At 50.0% G+C, this 20084-nt stretch overlaps 1 protein-coding gene and 1 long non-coding RNA gene across 7 annotated transcripts in view; one reads left to right on the top strand and one right to left on the bottom strand.

Moving 5' to 3' along the window:
* Positions 1-20084, top strand: part of LOC105494527 (solute carrier family 9 member A1) — a 76015-nt gene that overhangs the window by 6286 nt on the left and 49645 nt on the right. Inside the window, exons 2-3 of one of the 4 annotated variants that reach the window (XM_071097882.1) lie at positions 6625-6675; positions 7679-8057. In XM_071097882.1, coding sequence (XP_070953983.1) covers positions 7706-8057 — 352 coding nt within the window. In that variant the 5' untranslated portion in view covers positions 6625-6675; positions 7679-7705. Of the gene's footprint in view, positions 1-6624; positions 6676-6865; positions 8058-20084 lie in introns of those variants that run through there. The other 3 variants (XM_071097883.1, XM_011763027.2, XM_071097885.1) reach the window with 3 other exon arrangements.
* On the bottom strand, positions 793-20082 carry LOC112428991 (uncharacterized). 3 transcript variants are annotated; one of them, XR_011624265.1, is made up of 3 exons: positions 20040-20082; positions 13754-13883; positions 793-911 (listed from the first exon to the last, which is right to left on the bottom strand). It is a non-coding gene; the product is annotated as an uncharacterized lncRNA (long non-coding RNA). The 3 variants fall into 3 exon arrangements; XR_011624261.1 differs by lacking the exon at positions 793-911 and adding an exon at positions 8665-8914; XR_003021073.2 differs by lacking the exon at positions 793-911 and adding an exon at positions 12063-12224.

Genomic DNA, 20084 nt, shown 5'->3' on the forward strand with positions numbered 1-20084 from the left:
AGGCTTCCTGAGGCTGTCCTGGATCTGCAGGGGAAGGGTCTGCAGAGACCTGGCCTGTCTAAGTCAAAAGCAGTGTGGGCCTGCAATGGTTAAAAAATGAGAACTTGGCCAGGCGTGGTGGCTCATGCCTGTAATCCCAGCACTTTTGGAGGCTGAGGCAGGTGGATCACCTGAGGTCAAGAGTTTGAGACCAGCCTGGCCAACATGGTGAAATGCTGTTTCTACTAAAAATACAAAAAATTAGCCAGGCATGGTGGCAGGTGCCTGTAATCCCAGCTACTCGGGAGGCTGAAGCAGCAGAATCGCTTGAACCCAGGAGGCAGAGGTTGTAGTGAGCTGAGATCGCGCCCTTGCATTCCAGCCTGGGCAACAAGAGTGAAACTCTGTCTCAAAAAAACAAAACAAAACAAAAACATGGTTACAAATATTGCTGTGTATTTGAATTGATTGTCTTTAAGAAGACAAGGCTTTTAAGGCCGAGGTGGGCGGATCATGAGGTCAGGAGATCGAGACCATCCTGGCTAACACGATGAAACCCCGTCTCTACTAAAAATACAAAAAATTATCCGGGCGTGGTGGCGGGCGACTGTAGTCCCAGCTACTCGGGAGGCTGAGGCAGGAGAATGGTATTAACCCGGGAGGCGGAACTTGCAGTGAGCCGAGATCGCGTCACTGCACTCCAGCCTGGGCGACAGAGCGAGACTCTGTCTCAAAAAAAAAAAAAAAAAAAAAACCCATAGCAATGTGATTTATTTACAAATATTAAATTCATATCATGCTGCAGGTAGTGTGGTCTGAGGGTGGGACCCATCTCATGGATGTGAGGGTCTGTTTCCAGCCTGTCAATTTTCTCTGTGACTGAAGGCATAACTTCATGTGGTTTCCAACATCAAAAGTCTACTCTTGAGGTCCTCGGTGCATGTAAAAAAAATAGAATGACAGTAAATATACGTGGTACTTGCTGGGGGCGGTGCTAAATGCTTCACATACATTGGCTGATATCTTCATGAGAGCCCCATGAGGTTGACACTATTGTTGTCCCTCCCTATGGAGGAAAAAGCCGCAGAACAGGCACTGATTTGCCCAGGTTCTCGTGACTAGTGAGCAGTGGTGCTGGAACACTGTACAGAGACAATGTGGCTACCCATGTTTGGCAGCCCCAGCATTTAACTATTCATTATTCTACACTGCCTGGCCAGGCTGGGCCTTGGCCATCAGTTCTCCCATGTGGTTTCTCCCAAGGCCAGTTTCCTGATATTGTCCTGTTGTTATAACCTTCTCCACGCTGTGGAGGATCTCAGGGCTGGCATTTCCTGGTTGTCCTGGGATCTACCACGTCCCAGACTGGCACCCAAAGACTCGCTGAGGCCTGAGTGAGGGAGAGTAAGAGAGTGGGGAGCACACCAGTGAACGCTGCCTTCAAGACTGGAAAGAACAGTAGGTCTTGGGCTTCTGGCCCTGGGGCACCTGTGGAAAGTCACTCCACCAGCCCCATGCTTTCCCTCTTTTCTTCTTTCTACACTGAACCTGTGATGTTTTAAAAGAGTGCTGGATTTAGGTGTTAGAAACCTGACTTAAGTCCTGGATCCGCTTCTTTTTTTAAATTTTAATTTAATTTTATTGACTCACTGCAACCTCTGCCTCCCAGGTTCAAGTGTTTCTCCTGCCTCAACCTCCTGAGTAGCTGGGATTACAGGTGTCTGCCACCACGCCCAGCTAATTTTTGTATTTTCAGTAGAGATGGGGTTTCACCATGTTGCCCAGGCTGGTCTTGAACCTCTGACTTCAAATGATCTTCCCAGCTCGGCCTCCCAAAGTGCTGGGATTACAGGTGTGAGCCACTATGCCAGGCATGGATCTGCATCTTAATAGATGTGTGACTTTGGGCAAATAGCTTTATGTCTCTCTGCCTTTGTCTTTTCACCTGTAAAATGGGAATGAGAATAATAGCTACTCTTTGGCCCGGTGCGGTGACTCACGCCTGTAATCCTAGCACTTTGGGAGGCCGAGGCAGGTGGATTACCTGAAGTCAGGAGTTTGTGACCAGCCTGGTCAACATGGTGAAACCCCGTCTCTACTAAAAATACAAAAATTAGCTGGGTGTGGTGGCTGACGCTTGTAATCCCAGGTACTCGGGAGGCTGAGGCAGGAGAATCACTTGAACCGGGAGGTGGAGATTGCAAGTGAGCCGAGATCGTCACTGCACTCCAGCCTGGGTGACAAGAGTGAAACTCCGTCTCAAAAAAATAAAACAGGCCGGGCGCGGTGGCTCAAGCCTGTAATCCCAGCACTTTGGGAGGCCGAGACGGGCGGATCACGAGGTCAGGAGATTGAGACCATCCTGGCTAACACGGTGAAACCCCGTCTCTACTAAAAAATACAAAAAACTAGCCGGGCGTGGTGGCGGGCGCCTGTAGTCCCAACTACTCGGGAGGCTGAGGCAGGAGAATGGTGTGAACCCGGGAGGCGGAGCTTGCAGTGAGCTGAGATCCGGCCACTGCACTCCAGCCTGGGCGGCAGAGCGAGACTCCGTCTCAAAAAAAAAAAATAAAAATAAAAAAAAAAAAAACAAAATAAAATAAAATAAAATAAGAATAATAGGTACTGTTTTTTTCTGAGACAGGTTTTCACTCTGTCACCCAGGCTGGAGTGCAGTGGTGTGATCTCGGCTCACTGTAACCTCTGCCTCCTGGCTTCAAGTGATTCTCGTGCCTCAGCCTCCCAAGTAGCTGGGACTACAGGCACGTGCCACCACACCCAGCTAATTTTTGCATTTTTAGCAGAGACGGGGTTTTGCCGTGTTGGCCAGGCTGGTCACGAACTCCTGACCTCAGGTGATCCACCCGCCTCGGCCTCCGAAAGTGCTGGGATTACAGGCATGAGCCACCACACCCAGCCTAGCATTTGGATCATTGATAAACCTGGGGCACTTGGTTGTGAACTCTAAAGGGCTGAACAATTGTGATGCATTATTGTTATTATTCTGATCCTTGCTCTAAATGCTCTTTGGTTACTTTCATTATAGCTGATGTTCTCCTTTCATCTGCTCCCAGATGACACAAGTCCCCTGCCCTTCTCTGAAGTCTCCTTTGTCATTTCCCAGGTGGCTGGAATTTGTGCCTGGAGAATGTGAGGTACACAGAACTCAGTTTAGGCATGGGATTATAAAAAGAGAGGAGAGAATTCAGTTTAATGTTGCCACCCTCAGTTACTATCATATCACTCAATTAATTACTTTATTTTTATATTTATTTATTTATTTTGAGACAGAGTCTCCCTCTGTCACCAGGGTGGAGTACAGTGGCATAATCTCAGCTCACTGCAACCTCTGTCTACTGGGTTCAAGGGATTCTCCCACCTCAGCCTCCTGAGTAGCTGGGACTATAGGCGTGCGCCACCATGCCCAGCCAATTTTTGCAGTTTTTGGTAGAGACAGAATTTCGCCGTGTTGGCCAGGCTGGTCTTGAACTCCTGACCTCAAGTGATCTGCCTACTTCAGCCTCCCACAGTGCTGGAATTACAGGCGTGAACCACCGTGCCTGGTTTAATTAATTTTTAGAGATGGGTCTCACTATGCTTCCCAGGCTGGAATGCAGTGGCTATTTCACAAGCACAATTATAGTGCATTACAGTCTCAAGTTCCTGGGTTCAAGTGACTCTCCTGCCTCAGCCTCCCAAGTAGCTGGGACTACAGGTGCATGCCACTGCATCTGGGTATTATTATTTTATTTTACTTATTTCTTTTAGAGACAGGGTCTTGCTATGTTGCCTAGGTTGGTCTTAAACTCCTGGCCTCAACTGATACTCCCATCTCAGGCTCCTGAGTTGTTGGGATTACAGGCATGAGCCACTGCTCCTAGCTTATTATTATTTTAATATATTTTTCTGTGGAAGGATTGCATACCTAGACAAAATTGCACACATCTTGAGTCTTCAATGAGTTATCACAAAACAACTACGTCGCTGTAACCTTTGTAGTTATCGCCCAGTAAAGAAATAGAACATTACCAGCATTCTAGAAGCCCTCATTATGTCCACTTTATGCCCCCTCCCAATTCCTACCACGTCCTTCCTCCCTCTGGCTTATCTCTGTGTTGCCAGAGCCCAGCACAAAGCCCTGTCAAGAGGCCCAGTAAACATTTGTTGTTTTTTTTTTTTTTTTTGAGATGGAGTCTCGCTCTGTCGCCCAGGCTGGAGTGCAGTGGCCGGATCTCAGCTCACTGCAAGCTCCGCCTCCTGGGTTCACGCCATTCTCCTGCCTCAGCCTCCCGAGTAGCTGGGACTACAGGCGCCCGCCACCTCGCCCGGCTAGTTTTTTTGTATTTTTTTTAGTAGAGACGGGGTTTCACCGTGTTAGCCAGGATGGTCTCGATCTCCTGACCTCGTGATCCGCCCGTCTCGGCCTCCCAAAGTGCTGGGATTACAGGCTTGAGCCACCGCGCCCGGCCTAACATTTGTTAAACTAAATTGAACCTCAAGTACTTGTGATGTGACCTTGTGCTAGACGCTTTGAATGTTTTGGCCTTACTCTTCCGCAAAACAGGGACAGTATTTCAGTGATTTCAATACCTCCCAACCCTAGTTGTACATCAGAGTCTTTGAAAAAAATACTTGGGCACAACCCTGAAGCAATCGAATCTAAATCTCTGAAGGTGGGTCCCAGGCAATGGTATTTTACAAAAGTTTATTCTTCTTATTATTATTGACAGGGCCTCCCTTTGCTGCCCAGGCTGGAGTGCTGTGGTGCGATCATAGTTCACTGTAGTCTCAAACTCCTAGGTTCAAATGATACTCCTGCTTCAGCCTCCCAAGTGGCTAGGACTACCATGGCCAGCTAATTTTATCAGACAATGGTATTTTTTATTATTATTATTATTATTTTGAGACAGAGTCTCTCTCTCTGTTGCCCAGGCTGGAGTACAGTGACGCAACCTTGGCTCACTGCAACCTCTGCCACTCAGGTTCAAGCGATTCTCCTGCCTCAGCCTCCTGAGTAGCTGGGATTACAGGCACACACCACCATGCCCGGCTAATTTTTGTATTTTTAGTAGAGACGGGGTTTCACCATGTTGGTCAGGCCAGTCTTGAACTCCCCTCGTGATCCACCTGCCTTAGCCTCCCAAAGTGCTGGGATTACAGGCATGAGCCACCACGCCCAGCCTAGACAATGGTATTTTATTTTATTTTATTTATTTTATTTTATTTTTTTTTTTTTTTGAGACGGAGTCTCGCTCTGTCGCCCAGACTGGAGTGCAGTGGCCGGATCTCAGCTCACTGCAAGCTCCGCCTCCCGGGTTTACGCCATTCTCCTGCCTCAGCCTCCCGAGTAGCTGGGACTACATTAGCTGGGACTACAGGCGCCTGCCACCTCGCCCGGCTAGTTTTTTTGTATTTTTTAGTAGAGACGGGGTTTCACTGTGCTAGCCAGGATGGTCTTGATCTCCTGACCTCATGATCCACCCGTCTCGGCCTCCCAAAGTGCTGGGATTACAGGCTTGAGCCACCGCGCCCGGCCCGACAATGGTATTTTAAAAAAGCTTTCCAGTGATTCCATTGTATAGCCATGATCCCTTGAACCTCACCAATTTCAACCAACACCATAGATTCAAATTTAAGTTCCATTACTGAAAGCATGCCACTGTTGTAGGTTGAATTGTGTCCCTGTAAAAGAAGTTGAAGTCCTAATGCCCAGTGCCTGTGAAGATGGACTAATTAGGATGGAGTCTTTGAAGATGATCAGGTTAAGATGAAGTAATTAGGTTGGATTCCTAATCCAATGACTGGTGTCCTTATAAAAAGGGGATATCTGACTGGGGGTGGTGGCTCACCCCTGTAATCCCAGCACTTTGGGAGGCCGAGGCGGGCGGATCACCTGAGGTCAGGAGTTTGAGACCAGCCTGACCAACATGGTGAAACCCCATCTCTACTAAAAATACAAAAATTAGCTGGATGTGGTGGTGGGTGCCTGTAATCCCAGCTACTCTGGAGGCTGAGGCAAGAGAATCGCTTGAATCCAGGAGGCAGAGGTTGCAGTGAGCCGAGATGGCACCACTGCACTCCAGCCTGGGCAACAAGAGCGAGATTCTATCTCAAAAAAAAAAAAAAAAAAAAAAAAAAAAAAAAGTGGAGGCGGGGAATCTGGACGCAGAGATAGACACTAGGAGAACTCCATGGAATACCAGCTATTCCCAACAAACCACTGGAAGGTAGAAAGGCATGGGACAAATTCTCCCTCATAGCTCTCAGCTGAAACCAACCCTGCCAACACCTAGATCCGACCTCCAGCCTCCACAACTGTGAGACAATCAATTTCTGTTGTTGCAGCCACCCAGTTTGTGGTACTTTGTTACGGTAGCCCTAGTAAGCAATACAACTACTTACATAGTAGCCAGGAGACTCTCTTCACCTGTTTCCTCATCTGTAAAAGTGGAATTGTAATAATGTGCCAGGGTGCATTCCAAATAGTTTACACGGATTGTCTCAGTCATTACATCATCCCTCTGACATAGTCACTACTACTATCTCCACTTAACAGATGAGAAAGTTGTGAAACAGAAAGGTTAAGTAACTTGCTCAAGGTCACACGGTAACTAAATACATAAACTAATAATACATTCTTTACAGGATTATTGGAAAGCCCTTATGAGACTGCAGATGTGGACGTGAAATCGCTTTGTAAGTAGTCGGCGTTTTACCCGCGTTAGTGAGGTTCTCTGTATATTCAGGACTTTTTCAGGACTTTTTTTTTTTTTGTCATCTCTGACTTTCCTTCCTCTTCCTACGCGATACTTCCTTCCCTCGGCGACAGGGGCCGCTGCGCTGCGCGGTCACCGACGGTCTCTCTAGCCCGCCGCACCGGCTGCTCGCTGGTGCCTATAAGTGACAGCGCCGGGCTCAGCGAGGCTTCAGTCCGCTGCCGCCGGGGCCGGGGCTAGGGTTAGTTCTGGAGCTGGATCGGGAGCTGCAGCTGGGCCGGGGCGGAGCGCCGCGCTGCGCCGGGGCCGCGAGGAGGGGCGTGTTGCTGCTGGCCCACCGCGAGCCGCCCCCAGCCCGCGCCGAGGCGCCTTCCCGCCAGGCCGCCTGCCTCCGCCTTCCGCCTCTCTCCATTTCCCCGGAATCTCAGCCCGGCGCGCCTGGACCCCTGCCCTTCTCTGGGTGGACAAACTCCCGGCCCCTTCCCGGTTTCACTCCTTCTCAGCCTGGGCTCCCAGCCCCCTCTCTCCTTTTCCTGGACTGGGTCTCACCCCCTTCGGTCCCCTTCCATTAGCTCAGGCTCCCTACCGCTTCCCTTAGCCCACAGCTCAGAGTCCCAGCTCCTCAGTCACTTTCCTCAGCCAAAGGTCCCAGCCTTCCCTCTTCCTTTCCCTTGCACGGGTCCAGCCTATCCTGCCCCTTCCTCTATCCCTAGGGCTCTGTTTCCCACATCCCTCCTCCCCCTTCCCAGGCCCGGAGTTCCAGACCTTTTGGTCTCCTTCCGTGGTCCTTCCGGGGTGCTTGCCCCCTTTCTCCACTTTGGAGTTCCAGGTTGCAAACCCAGCCTCCCTCCACCCCCAGAAAATTGCTTCCATGGAAATGCCTCTCTAAAGCATGAACTTTTCCTAGAGACTACACCAGTCTCTCTTCCCACTTGCTGACCCCTTGCTACCTATGTGCCCGGTTTTACTCTCACTTGGGTAAGGTCGAGGCCGGCTCTGGGAGCAGCACCATGGTTCTGCGGTCTGGCATCTGTGGCCTCTCTCCACCTCGGATCCTCCCTTCCTTGCTCGTGGTGGTCGCTTTGGTGGGGCTGCTCCCTGTTCTCAGGAGCCATGGCCTCCAGCTCAGCCCAACTGCCAGCACCATTCGAAGCTCAGAGCCACCACGAGAACGCTCGATTGGAGATGTCACCACCGCTCCACCGGAGGTCACCCCAGAGAGCCGCCCTGTTAATCATTCCGTCACTGATCATGGCATGAAGCCGCGCAAGGCCTTTCCAGTCCTGGGCATCGACTACACACACGTGCGCACCCCCTTCGAGATCTCCCTCTGGATCCTTCTGGCCTGCCTCATGAAGATAGGTAAGTCCCGTTTGCTCCGATGCTGCGGCGGCCGCCAGACTGGTGAGCTTCTTGCCTCATCTCGCACCATTTGAGGCTGTCCAGGAGTAAGGATCTGAACTACCCCCATAAGGTAGGCAGTCTCCATCCTGCCACCTTGGTCCTTCTCAAGCTCCAGTTCTGTGACTTCTGATTTGTGACCTGAGGCTTCCCAAGATGGGAGCCAGCACTGTGCACAGAAGAGAGCAGGTTTAGAGGATGGGATGCTTCTGATCCTAGCTCCCTTCAGTAAGGCTTCCACGACTGGCAAGTCTTCTCTGGCTGGGCCAGATCCCCAGGAGAGCCAGGCACCCTGCTGTATGTGAGACAGAAAGGAGTGTCTTCTGGCAAGTGGCACATTCTGCTCTGTCAACAGCAACCAGTGCAATTTATGACCGGCTTTATTGGAGTGTGTTCCAGGATGGAGTATATTTCTACTTGGCCTGCTTGAGGAGTTTAAGCATAGTGGAGACCTGGGCAGGAAACTTAACAAGTGTGGTGGAACACAGGGGATCCCCATATTCCCACCTTTCCTTCATCTCCGGAATGTTATCTGTCAGCTTTCCTTGCCCAGGCTAGTTAGGAGCCCCTGAGTCAATTTCCGGTCCAGGAATGCCATACTTTATAGGATCTGTGGGACAAGGGGCCCTGGAAATTTCTGAAGTCTGTTTTGGGAGTGGAGGGAGAGTAGAGGAGGTTGAGGCTTGGTCCGACCCCAGCTCACCGCCAGGTCGCTGCCTGGCTGTGTCTCAGGGTGCTGTCTGGTCTGCTGCTCAATCAAGTAGGTGAGGTACATAGGGGGAGGCTAGGGATGTTCAGGCCTGAAGAGACTTTGAAACCTTTTGGGGAGAAGGAAATAGACAAGTTATTCCCTCTCAGAGTGTCGGTCTCCCTGCTAGGCCTGAGCGCTCTGTTCTGCTGAGTGACTGGGGTAGCTTACTGGAGCCTACACAGCCCAGAAGTCCCTGGAAGTGGTGTTCAGGGGGCCTTTGAAAGCTGCCTTTGCATTTTCAGCTTGCCCCCAGCTGGTTGTGGAAGGCGTGAGGTCCTGGGACTCTGCTGTCCCCTCTGCCTGAGATTTGGGTTTGGGGATTTGGCAGGAAACCTTCCACCTCTCCCAAGGACGTGCAGGAGCTGAGCGGTGCTGCTGGGCTGGTGTGAGGCAGACTCTGGGACATGCTGCGGGAGGAAAGTGGTGCCTCTAATTTGATAGATCCAGGAGCTGGGTTCCTGGTGCAGGGCTCTTGTGCCAAGCTAGTCACAGTAGCAGAGCCTTACATGGAACTAAGCCATCAGCACCTATACCCTGATGGCACTTAGCTTCCTGGAGAGAAATCAAGGACTGGACAAGGGGAACCATGTGTACTGATTCCGACATAAATGCATGACCTTGAATAGCTGAGGCCTTTTTCTGCAGGTCTCCCTCACCTGTGAAATGGGTAAGACTCTCAATTTTACCATACCAATTGAGTCATGAAATGTCATCTGATTTTGCTGTAAGAAGCTGAAGTGACAGTGATGTCATTCGACTGTGTAAGACCAGGAGGAGACCTCACAAGTGCAATCTATAAATTGCCTCCTGTCCCCAATCCCCTCACCTGCCCACCACACCTGGCATTCTATTAGGGCATTCAGGGCTGGCAGACACACTTTGAGTCTCAGTGGCTGCTGGTGGGACGACAGCATGACTACAGAGACCCCACTCTAGGCAGTCAGAAGTTTGTCCCTGCAGGCGTGGTATCTCTAGTGCTAATGAGGTCAGCTTGGCCTGGCCTGCTTTGTCGCCACCCAAGTGCTGTGCCCGGGACCCTGGGCAGCTGGAGAGCAGAGACGGTGCCATGGCAACAATATCAGTCTAGAGGTGAGGAAAACCCGGCTTCTCTTCCCACCTCCCTCTGTCCTTGGACCAGTCACGCCTCCCTACCCGTCAGTTGATTTTGGTGGTCCCTTCTAGGTGTGATATTTCTGTCATTCCACTGACTCTGGAAACTCTGGCAAGTCACTCAGCCTTGGACCTCAGTTTTCCCATTGTGAAATGATGAGGCTGGACGTGGTCTCCTTTCCAAAAGTCTGTCTCTGCCATGGAAAGGCATTTTTCTGCCTCTGAAAACAGGAGCTCTAGCATCTGGCCATGAGTGGAGAGAAAGGTGGTCCAAAGATCTGAAGACTCCCTGTTCAGGCCTCAAAAATGAAAGCCCATTTTTCCCAGCTTCCCCTTTGCAGTGTAGAATTCAGCTACCACTCTGCCACTTAGCAGCATCTCTGAGCCTCGGTTTCCTCATGTATAAAAGGGGAACTAAGCTGGGCGCAGTGGCTCACGCCTGTAATCCCAGCACTTTGGGAGACTGAGGCAGGGTGGATTGCCTGAAGTCAGGAGTTTGAGACCAGCCTGGCCAACATGGTGAAACCCCGTCTCTACTAAAATTATAAAAAATTAGCTGGGCATGGTGGTGGGCGCCTGTAATCCCAGCTACTCTGGAGGCTGAGGCAGGAGGATCACTTGAACCCAGGAGGCGAAGGTTGCAGTGAGCCGAGATTGCGCCATTGCACTCCAGCCTGGGCAACTATAGTGAAACCCCGTCTCTAAATAAATAAATAAATAAATCTTTTAAAAATGGGAACTAATAGTATCCAGTTACAGTGCTATTAATGTGATGATTACATAAATTAATGCACATAAAACTGAGTTTGTATATACAGGAAGCATTCAATGAGTAACATCTGCCCCTGTTAATATTTTAACCACCTACAGCAAATGCATCCCTACCTCAGCCTCCTACAACCTTCCTCTGAGCTGAAGGATTACAAATCTCTCAAACCTAGGCTGCCACCGGTGTCCTTCCTTAAGGTATCAGGGTTTCCATGTGTCCTATACTGTTCACTTGAGCTGGTCATGGCAGGAGGGAAGATGGCACCAGCTGCCTTGTGGGGATAAGGGTGGGGGGCTGAGGCCATGCTCCGTCTGCACTCTCAGATACCCAAGAGCCTGGGAGCTGATTTTGGGGTCTTGCCTATTCTCTCAACACCCCAGCGTGGGTAGGAGTTCCGTTGGAGCCCTCATTCTGTCATCTATGGCAGCTGCTTCCCTTGCAGGTTACCCCTCCTTTAAGAATAGAAAGTACTTTGTGCAGTTCTCCTTCCTACCCTAACCATGGAGCAGAGCCTCAGGTAGACTCTTGCAGAGACTGGGGTGGGAGGAGCAGGGTGGGAGCTGAAGTTCTAGAACAGTTGCTTCTGGGTTCTAGTCTACCTCTGACTCAGTGGGTGACATTAGGCAAGTCACCTTCCCTCTCTGGGCCTTTTTTCTCCCCTCAACAGTCAGGAATTCTTACTTGTCCTTGCTGGGGAGGGGCTAGTGGTGTGAAGAGGATTTAGGCTATTGGGAAAACTATGGGAATGACCCCAAGCCTTAGGAGTTAGATGCATTCCCCACCCCACATTGTGCTTTGGACCCTGCATGAACTCTGCTTTGTTCCGAGTTCACCTGACTCCCGGGCTAGTACTTGTTCCAAGGGAGAGCTTCACTGTAACTCAGCTCAGCACTGGCATCTCCTGCATTTGTTTACCCATGTTCCTGACCCGGAATGCCTGGCAGAGGCCCAGGAGCCCATAAAGCAGGTATTCATCTTGTCTCCTGACCAGGGACACAAAAGGCTTATTTTGTCCCTTTACATCTTATAGCTTTTTTTGGTTTTGGTCTTTGCAAGGCTAATCCTGCCAATCTCCTCTGTAGATTAAGTCTGTGAATAGGGGAGATGTGGTCACTGCCCACTTGACATGCATGGATATCAGACCCAGCAACTGGTTTCCTGTGAAAGTGACACTAGAAGGTGCCTCTCTCACTTCTCAAAAGAAGAGAAGAACAAATAGCTTAAAGGTCACCTTGAAACTGTCTCAAGAAGCCCAGATAGGACTCTGTGAAAAGGAAGAGATGACCTTTTTCTCTTTGGGAAAATAGCAGACTGACTGCAGAACAGTGGGAGGGAGGTCAACTGGGGACTGGAGGAAGGCTTCAGGTAGGACATGTGTCTCTAGGAGTGCCAAGGCACTTAGAGGGCTTAGTTGGTCAGATTGCCCAGACTTCATTCTGCTGAGCACCCACGAAGCTTGCCTTTTCTCTCCTTCCGAGCCAGCCCATGGCATCCAGCCCTGGTATAAAGGAAAGACGTGGTCAGAAGCCCTGGGTTCTGCTCCTGACCCTGCCTCTCGGTACCTGTGTGACCATGAACCTTAAGGTCCGTGCACCTCATTCTCTGAACCTGACTTGCCTCATCCTTAAGACCAGTGTAGAGGCTGAATGTGGGAACGCCTGGTAGAATGCCCAGCTCACTGTAGTAACTTTCAGGGCCATGCAGATTCTTCCCCTTTTGGGAGGTCTTCCCAACCCACAGCAGTCACTTGCTCTTTCTCTCCCAAACCCTTTTCCCTTATTGTTTATCCATAACATTGGCATGAGGCCTTGCCTGCCCTGTGACATCTCCCGTGTTGAACGGGTGTGTGTGTTTTAATAATAGTTGCCACTTGGTATCTGCAGAGTAGTGTCAGGCACTTTATAAAAGCAATCTTATTTAATCCTTACTCAAATCATAAGAGAGAAAAGATGTCTGTGTTTTGCAGATGAGGAAATGGCTTAGAGAGGTTATCATCAGTGATGTTGAATCGCTATTTATTGTCTGTTCGAGTCCTGGCATAGCCTCCTAGAGGGGTGCAGCTGCATCTCCTGCCTCTGGCATTCCCTGCAGCAGATGCGCACAGCCCTGCACTGAGAAGCTCCCAGCTCGCTGCACCTGCACTCAGGAATTGTAGGACTCCCTCTAGGAGTTGGGCGCGTGTCATTGGTGGGAGCCCTGTCCCTGCCTTGAGAAAGCTGTAGGTGTTCTGTGTCTGGCTGTGCGCCTGTCCTTTGTTTTTGTGAGTCTCCTTGGATGCAGCCGAATCCTGCATTCAGGTAGGGCCTATCCCTTGTTCTCTGCTAGCGACCCTGCCTGCCATCTCTCTGTCGGGGCCCTCTCAGCCATCAGACCAGAGCTTGCTTCTTCCCTGCTTGGGCAGGGGAGTGCCAGGTAAAGGGTGATCTCCTTTAGCCACAAGGGGTGGCTGACCTTATGACCTCCTGCCTCTGAGCAGGAAAGGTGACAGCCTGCTTTTGGTTACCCTCAGGGCCCAGCAGAGTCCCCTGAGAGGCAGCCTCTGTTGGGAGCAGGTGGCACAACTTTGTTTAGCTCTACAAGGCAGGAGGAGTTTAGTAGTACTTCTCATTAGCGCTGAAATTTGTTTCCAAAGCACTTGCATGTACAATCTTTAATTTAGATCTTCTCAGTGGTCCTGTGGGTTGGAATAGCGTGTGGTATTGATGTGTTCATTTTACATCTAAGGAAACTGAGCCTTCGGTTGTGACCTGCCTGAGGTCACTTAGCAAGCCTGGGACTAATCACTCAAGGCCAAACTCTCTCCTGCCAGGCCAACATGCTGCGTTCTTGTTGGATCAAGGGGGATGAGCGATTTAAAGGGGCTTTGAGGAGAGTAAATGACCAGACACATCCACATTGGTAACCTGGATTGTTGTCAGGAGGGACACCTGTTCCTTCTGTAGGAAGGAAGGGCTAAAGGGTCCAGGTGCTCTGGAGCCCTGACAGCTTTGGCTCAGCTCCAAGTTCTTTTCTACAGCTTGAACATACCTGTATTTGCATGAAGGAGGATGAGGGCCAGAGTCGTACTGGGGACTGTCATTCTCATAGCCCTTATCTGTGGAACAGCAAATCTTTGAAATGGAGGACTTATCCTTTCCCCCAAAATGTTGTATGCCCTCTAGGAGAGAAAAGGAGGCAGAGAAATGATTACAATGGAGAACATGCAGGATGGGGTGAAAGGTCAAGAGACCTGAGATCTAGTCTCAGCTGTCTGTTGCCCAGCTGTGTGACTTTAGGCAAGGCTCTCTGAGCCCCTGTTTTCTTTTTTCTTTTCTTTCGAGACGAGAGTTTCGCTCTTGTTGCCCAGCCTGGAGTGCAGTGGTGCAATCTCAACTCGCTGCAACCTCTGCCTCTCAGGTTCAAGCGATTCTTCTGCCTCGCCTGTGCCACCACACCCGGCTAATTTTGTATTTTTAGTAGGGATGGGGTTTTGCCATGTTGGTCAGGCTCGTCTTAAACTCCTGACCCCAGGTGATCCGCTCACCTTGGCCTCCCAAAGTGCTGGGATCACAGGTGTGAGCCACCGCTCCAGGCCTGAGCCCCTGTTTTCTAATTGATATTATAGATACTTAATTTTTCATGTTTTTTTTTTTTTTTTTTTTTTTTTAGAGATGGAGGATGGGGGCCTTCCAATGTTGTTGTCCAGGCTGGTTTTGAATCCCTGGCATCAAATGACCCTCCTGCCTCAGTTTCCTGAGTAACTGGAATTACAGGCATGAGCCATCATGCCTGGCTCCCTATTATTTTATTTTTATTTTTTTGAGATGGAGTCTCACTCTGTCGCCCAGGCTGGAGTGCAGTGGCATGATCTCTGCTCACAGCAACCTCCGCCTCCGGGTTCAAGTGATTCTCCTACCTCAGCCTCCCAAGTAGCTGGGACTACAGGCACGTGCCACCACCCCCAGCTAATTTTTGTATTGTTTTTCTTTTCTTTTTTGTTTTTTGAGACAGAGTCTCGCTCTGTCACACAGACTGGAGTGCAGAGGCATGATCTTGGCTCACTGCAACCTCTGCCTCCCGTATTCAAGTGATTCTCCTGCCTCAGCCTCCCGAGTAGCTGGGATTACAGGCACCCACCATTGTGCCTGGCTAATTGTATTTTTTTTTTTGGCAGAGACCGGATTTCACCATGTTGGCCAGGCCGGTCTCGAACTCCTGACCTCAGGTGATCTGCCCACCTCAGTCTCCCAAAGTCCTGATATTACAGGCATGAGCCGCTGTGCCCGGCCTAATTTTTGTATTTTTAGTAGAGATGGGTTTTTGCCATGTTGGCCAGGCTGGTCTTGAACTCCTGACCTCAGGCGATCTGCCTGTCCCGGCCTCCCAAAGTGCTGGGATTACAGGCATGAGCCACTGCGCCCAGCTGATAATTGGTGATGTATTTGTTAAATACTTGTTAATTATATTAGCTGCCACTTACTAATTTTTTACTTTGTTTATTTTTGAGACAGGATTTTGCTCTGTCTCCTAGGCTGGAGTGCAGTGGCGCAATCACGACTCACCACAGCTTCAACCTCCCGGGCTCAGGCAATCCCCCCACCTCAGCCTCCTGAGTAGCTGGGACCACAGGCACAGGCCACCACATCTGGCTAAGCTGCTACTTATTCATACCTAGTTTAGAGGTTGTGAAAGGTACTTGCACAGCTAGAAAACATTGGGGTTTAAGCCCAGATTTGTCTGACTTCAGAGCCTGTGTTCTTTTCTTTTTTTTTTTTTTTTTTTTTTTTTTTGAGACGGAGTCTCACGCTGTTGCCCAGGCTGGAGTGCAGTGGCGCGATCTCGGCTCACTGCAAGCTCCGCCTCCCGGGTTCCCGCCATTCTCCTGCCTCAGCCTCCTGAGTAGCTGGGACTACAGGCGCCCGCCACCACGCCCGGCTAATTTTTTGTATTTTTAGTAGAGACGGGGTTTCACTGTGGTCTCGATCTCCTGACCTTGTGATCCGCCCGCCTCGGCCTCCCAAAGTGCTGGGATTACAGGCTTGAGCCACCGCGCCCGGCCACCTGTGTTCTTTTCATCCTCATGCCCTGATTCCAAGGGCTTTTTCAGTTTAGAAATTTAATTTTTCCCATAATCATTTTGAATTGGGGGAGTTTTTTGTTTTTTTTTTTTTTTTTTTTGAGATGGAGTCTCTGCCGCCCGGGCTGGAGTGCAGTGGCCGGATCTCAGCTCACTGCAAGCTCCGCCTCCCGGGTTCACGCCATTCTCCTGCCTCAGCCTCCCGAGTAGCTGGGACTACAGGCGCCCGCCACCTCGCCTGGCTAGTTTTTTGTATTTTTTAGTAGAGACGGGGTTTCACTGTATTAGCCAGGATGGTCTCGATCTCCTGACCTCGTGATCCGCCCGTCTCGGCCTCCCAAAGTGCTGGGATTACAGGCTTGAGCCACCGCGCCCGGCCAGGGGGGATTTAAAGGCTTTAGTATTTTGAGCCTTGGATCACTTCTTGGGTTTGGGGAAAAAGCTTACCCACTCCAAGTCCCACTGTGAAGCAAATAACCTTTCTTGGAAGTGGCAGCATGCAGAAAAATACAGGAGTGACAGGGAACTGGAGCTGGGGGTCTGAGGCTGTCTCTGGGAATGCCAGCCCGTACACAGCCTCCTTTCCTCCTCACCGCCTCTCTCACCTGCCCCCTTTCCTCCTGAGGCAGGGAGAGAAGGCTCGCTCAGCATACCCAGGACCTGGGTTATTCCTGAGTCATCCATCGCCTGTGTGGGCCTCATTTTGCAGCACTCGCTCCCCTTGCAAATGTCTGAGTCAGACATGTCTCCCCAAGGTTGTCTGCACACACTGCACTGGGCCAAACTGTCTCTAGATGCCGATAAACATCAACTGATACTTTAAAGCAGCCCGTGATTATATGTTGGTATTTTAATCTTATGGGCTAATCTAATTTTAACCGAACTAAGTTTTGGGTTGGGCCTGGATCAGTGGGCTGCCCCGCTTCCCTGGGATCATGCTGACTTCATTTTCTTCCCCCTAAAGCTCATCTAATATACAGGGCCAGTTTTGGGGTCTATTAGGCCAGACCTGAGCCCTGAGTTTTTATACTACTTGCCAAGAATCCAGAATTCCCCCAAATTACCCCAGCACGTTCTTTCCTGAAAAGATACGTCCTTAAGCAGTTCCAACTGAGATTCAGGATGAGAAACTCTGTTCCTTCCCAGGCCCCCTTCCCTGTCCCTTGGGGAGCACTTACCCCTAAGCCCAGACTGGCCTTTCCACAGTGCTGAGCCTATTTGAGACCAGGCCATAGAAGGCAGAGGAGTGATATCACAGCTGTGTGTTAGAGCCCACAAGTTCACAAAACCAATAAATAGCTAACACTTGCATAGCATTTGCCGTTTGCCAAGTGAAGCTGGAAGAGGCTGTGTCTTTGCACCAGCCAGCCGGGACCAAGAGCAGCTCACTAAGATCCTGGGTGGAAGAGGCAGGTCAGCTGAAATCAGCCAGCAGGCATTTAGCATATGGCCATCAAGGAACAAAGAAGAGTAAACCCAGGCCCTGCTCTTTAGGAGCTTCCAGCCTGCCAGGGCTGGGCAGACTCCTGGCAGAGGCAAAGTGCAGAGGGAGCAAGCAGTCCCTGAGGACTGGGGTGTTTAGAGAAGGCCTCTCAAAGGAGGTGGAACATGAGTCTGAGTCTTGAAAGATGGAAAGGAATTAGATAAGCAGGCCATACTTAGTACCAATTTCCATAAGAATGTAAGCCTCTTGAGGACAGGGCCTTTGTTCACTTTCTTTTTTTTCCTTTTTTTTTGAGATGGAATCCTGCTCTGTCACCCTGGTTGGAGTGCTGGAGTGCAGTGGCGTGATCTCATTTCACTGCAACTTCTGCCTCCCAGGTTCAAGCAATTCTCCTGCCTCAGCCTCTGGAGTAGCTGGGATTACAGGTGCACATCACCACACCCAGCTAATTTTTTGTGTTTTTAGTAGAGATGGAGTTTTGCTATGTTGGCCAGTCTGGTCTTGAACTCCTGACCTCAGGTAATCCGCCCACCTCAGCCTCCCAAAGTGCTGAGATTACAGGCGTGAGCCACCACGCCCAGCCTGTTCACTTTCTTATCTGTGCCTGGCACAGAGTAAGGGCTCCATAAATATTTGGGGAAGGAATACATGAATGAATATGTGATTGACTTTAGTGTAAAGATAGGATCCCTGCAAAGCCCTAGGGCAGACAAGAAACCAGTTTGACTGCTCAGAGAGGAGGGAGAGCAAAGGTTGCAGAGGCTCCTTGGCACCAGACTGCCAAGCCAGGGAGTTTAACTGAGCTTGCTGGGAGGACACTCACAGAATGATGCCTTAGGCGCCAGTCAGTGTTTACATGGTGCTGCCGTGGCCACCTCCCTCTGCTTGGCTCTAATGGAGGGTCTGCAAGGGCATCCTCTCTGGGCTGGGTGGGGTCTCTCTGGGAAGATCTGGATCTGTTTGGTCTGCCCTCAATTTGTGTAAGTAAAAGTAAGATACCAGAGCTTCCTTGGGGAGCTGCCGAGAGCCCTAATTGAATTAAGCTTTTCCTGGGAAGATTCCTCAAGCCATAAACTGCACTGTGACTGTAAATTAATGAGACCAGTGCCTGTAAACCATACAAGAAGGCAATCTTGTTAATTTATAGTTGTACCTGGACAGGTTTACTTATGGCTTCTCTTTGCTTTTATGTGTATTGGGAATGGGTGGGCTGGGCCAGAATCTCCTTTCCATGGCAGGTTTATTTGTATAATATGAATAAATAAAACATGTCAATGGTAAAAACAAAATAAAACAACAAAAATAAAACACAACAGTACAGAGGGTATTGAGGTGAAAAGGAAAAGTCCCTCTCATTACTTCTGTGACCACTCCCACTGTCATACATTCCAGAGGTTACCACTGTTTACTGTCTTGTCCATCTTTTTTAGAAATTCTCCGCATATATTGAGTATGTGACTATGTGTGCATGCAGGGCAAATTTAGTTTTCATAAAGCCATTGCATAAAGGAAAAGAGCTCTAGGCTGGTAACTGGGGACCTGGGTCCTAGTCCTAACTCGCCTCTTTCCTGCATATTGACCTTTGCTAAGCTGTGTTTGCCTTCCTGGGCCTTAGTTTCCCTATCTGTCAATTTCATCTTGAAGGGCTCTCTGGGGAAAGGCAGTCATTCCAGGGAAGCCCCTGTTCTGTTGAGGCCTAAGCAGACTGTGAGGCCGTCAGACGGAAAACTCCGCAGCTCTGTCCTTTGGGAGTAGGCCAGTGCTGTCAGTGAGCCCTGGCTTCAAAGCACAGAATTCAGTACAAGTACAGATCACGGTCATCTCTAAGTCCAGCTGAGGGTTACAGGGTTGAAGAAATGAGCCCACAGGGAGCCAGCCGTCTTGCTGGGGAAGTGAGACAACATACAAGGGAGAAAGCACAGGTGGGAAATTGGGTGGTTCAGGCTGGATGCTCAGGGGAATCAGAGGAAAGGAGGAGAGATGAGGGAAGCTTCTTAAGGGAGGTGGCCTTGAGAGATGGGCTGGGGTAGAAGAGGAACATCATTCAGGAGGGGTTGCTAAGGGCTGCTGGTTTAGGTGAGAGGATGGACTGGATGATCTGATCTGTTGTTCTTCTAGGATCTAGGTTTCTAAGATTGTTTCTGAGTCCATGATAAAGTTTGTGGAGCTCCCAAAATAGTCTGCAGACAGTTGTATATATGTGATTTTATCAAGGGAGAAGGCCCATAGTAGACTCAGTTGTTTTTTTTTTTTTTTTTTAACACAGTTGATTGTCATGTGTAAGACACAGATTCTGAAGGCTAAGAGCTTCTGCCTTTTATGCGGTGGGAACTTGAAGAAGGATATAGGACTAACTGGTCTGGGATGAATCCTTGGAGGAGGTGGTACTTAATTCTGGGATGAGTAGGGTTTGCCTGGGGGACTGCAGAATATCTTCCAGGCAAGGAGAAGGACCCTAGAGTGAGTAAGCTGTGTCCTGAGAGAAGGGAAAGGAAAATGAGTCCTTAAAGTAGAGAAAAACTTTTCTGGGTTGGAAATCAAAGCAGATGCAGCATGCTCCGCCTACACTGTGCAGGCAGGGAAGGTACTGGCTTCTTTATGCCCTCTGGGTCTGCTGGGTTGCCATGGTGAGCCCAGCTCACACCCAGTAGGTGACTCAGACCTCCTGCCCATTTCCCTAAAGCGGCTAGGGCCCAGGCACATCTCTGAGGTTCTGCTAGTGGGGAAGCAGCCACCTTTGAGGCAGCAGACGCAAGAGAAAGCCTCTGAAGGTGGACGGGCTTTGAGGATACAGCTAGGAAGCCCTGACTGACCTCTGCTGTTTCCTGGACTGAAGGTCCCTGTTCTCTGTTCTCACT

The sequence above is a fragment of the Macaca nemestrina genome, chromosome 1 (assembly GCF_043159975.1).
Source record: "Macaca nemestrina isolate mMacNem1 chromosome 1, mMacNem.hap1, whole genome shotgun sequence".
NCBI classification, from domain to species: Eukaryota; Metazoa; Chordata; class Mammalia; order Primates; family Cercopithecidae; genus Macaca; species Macaca nemestrina.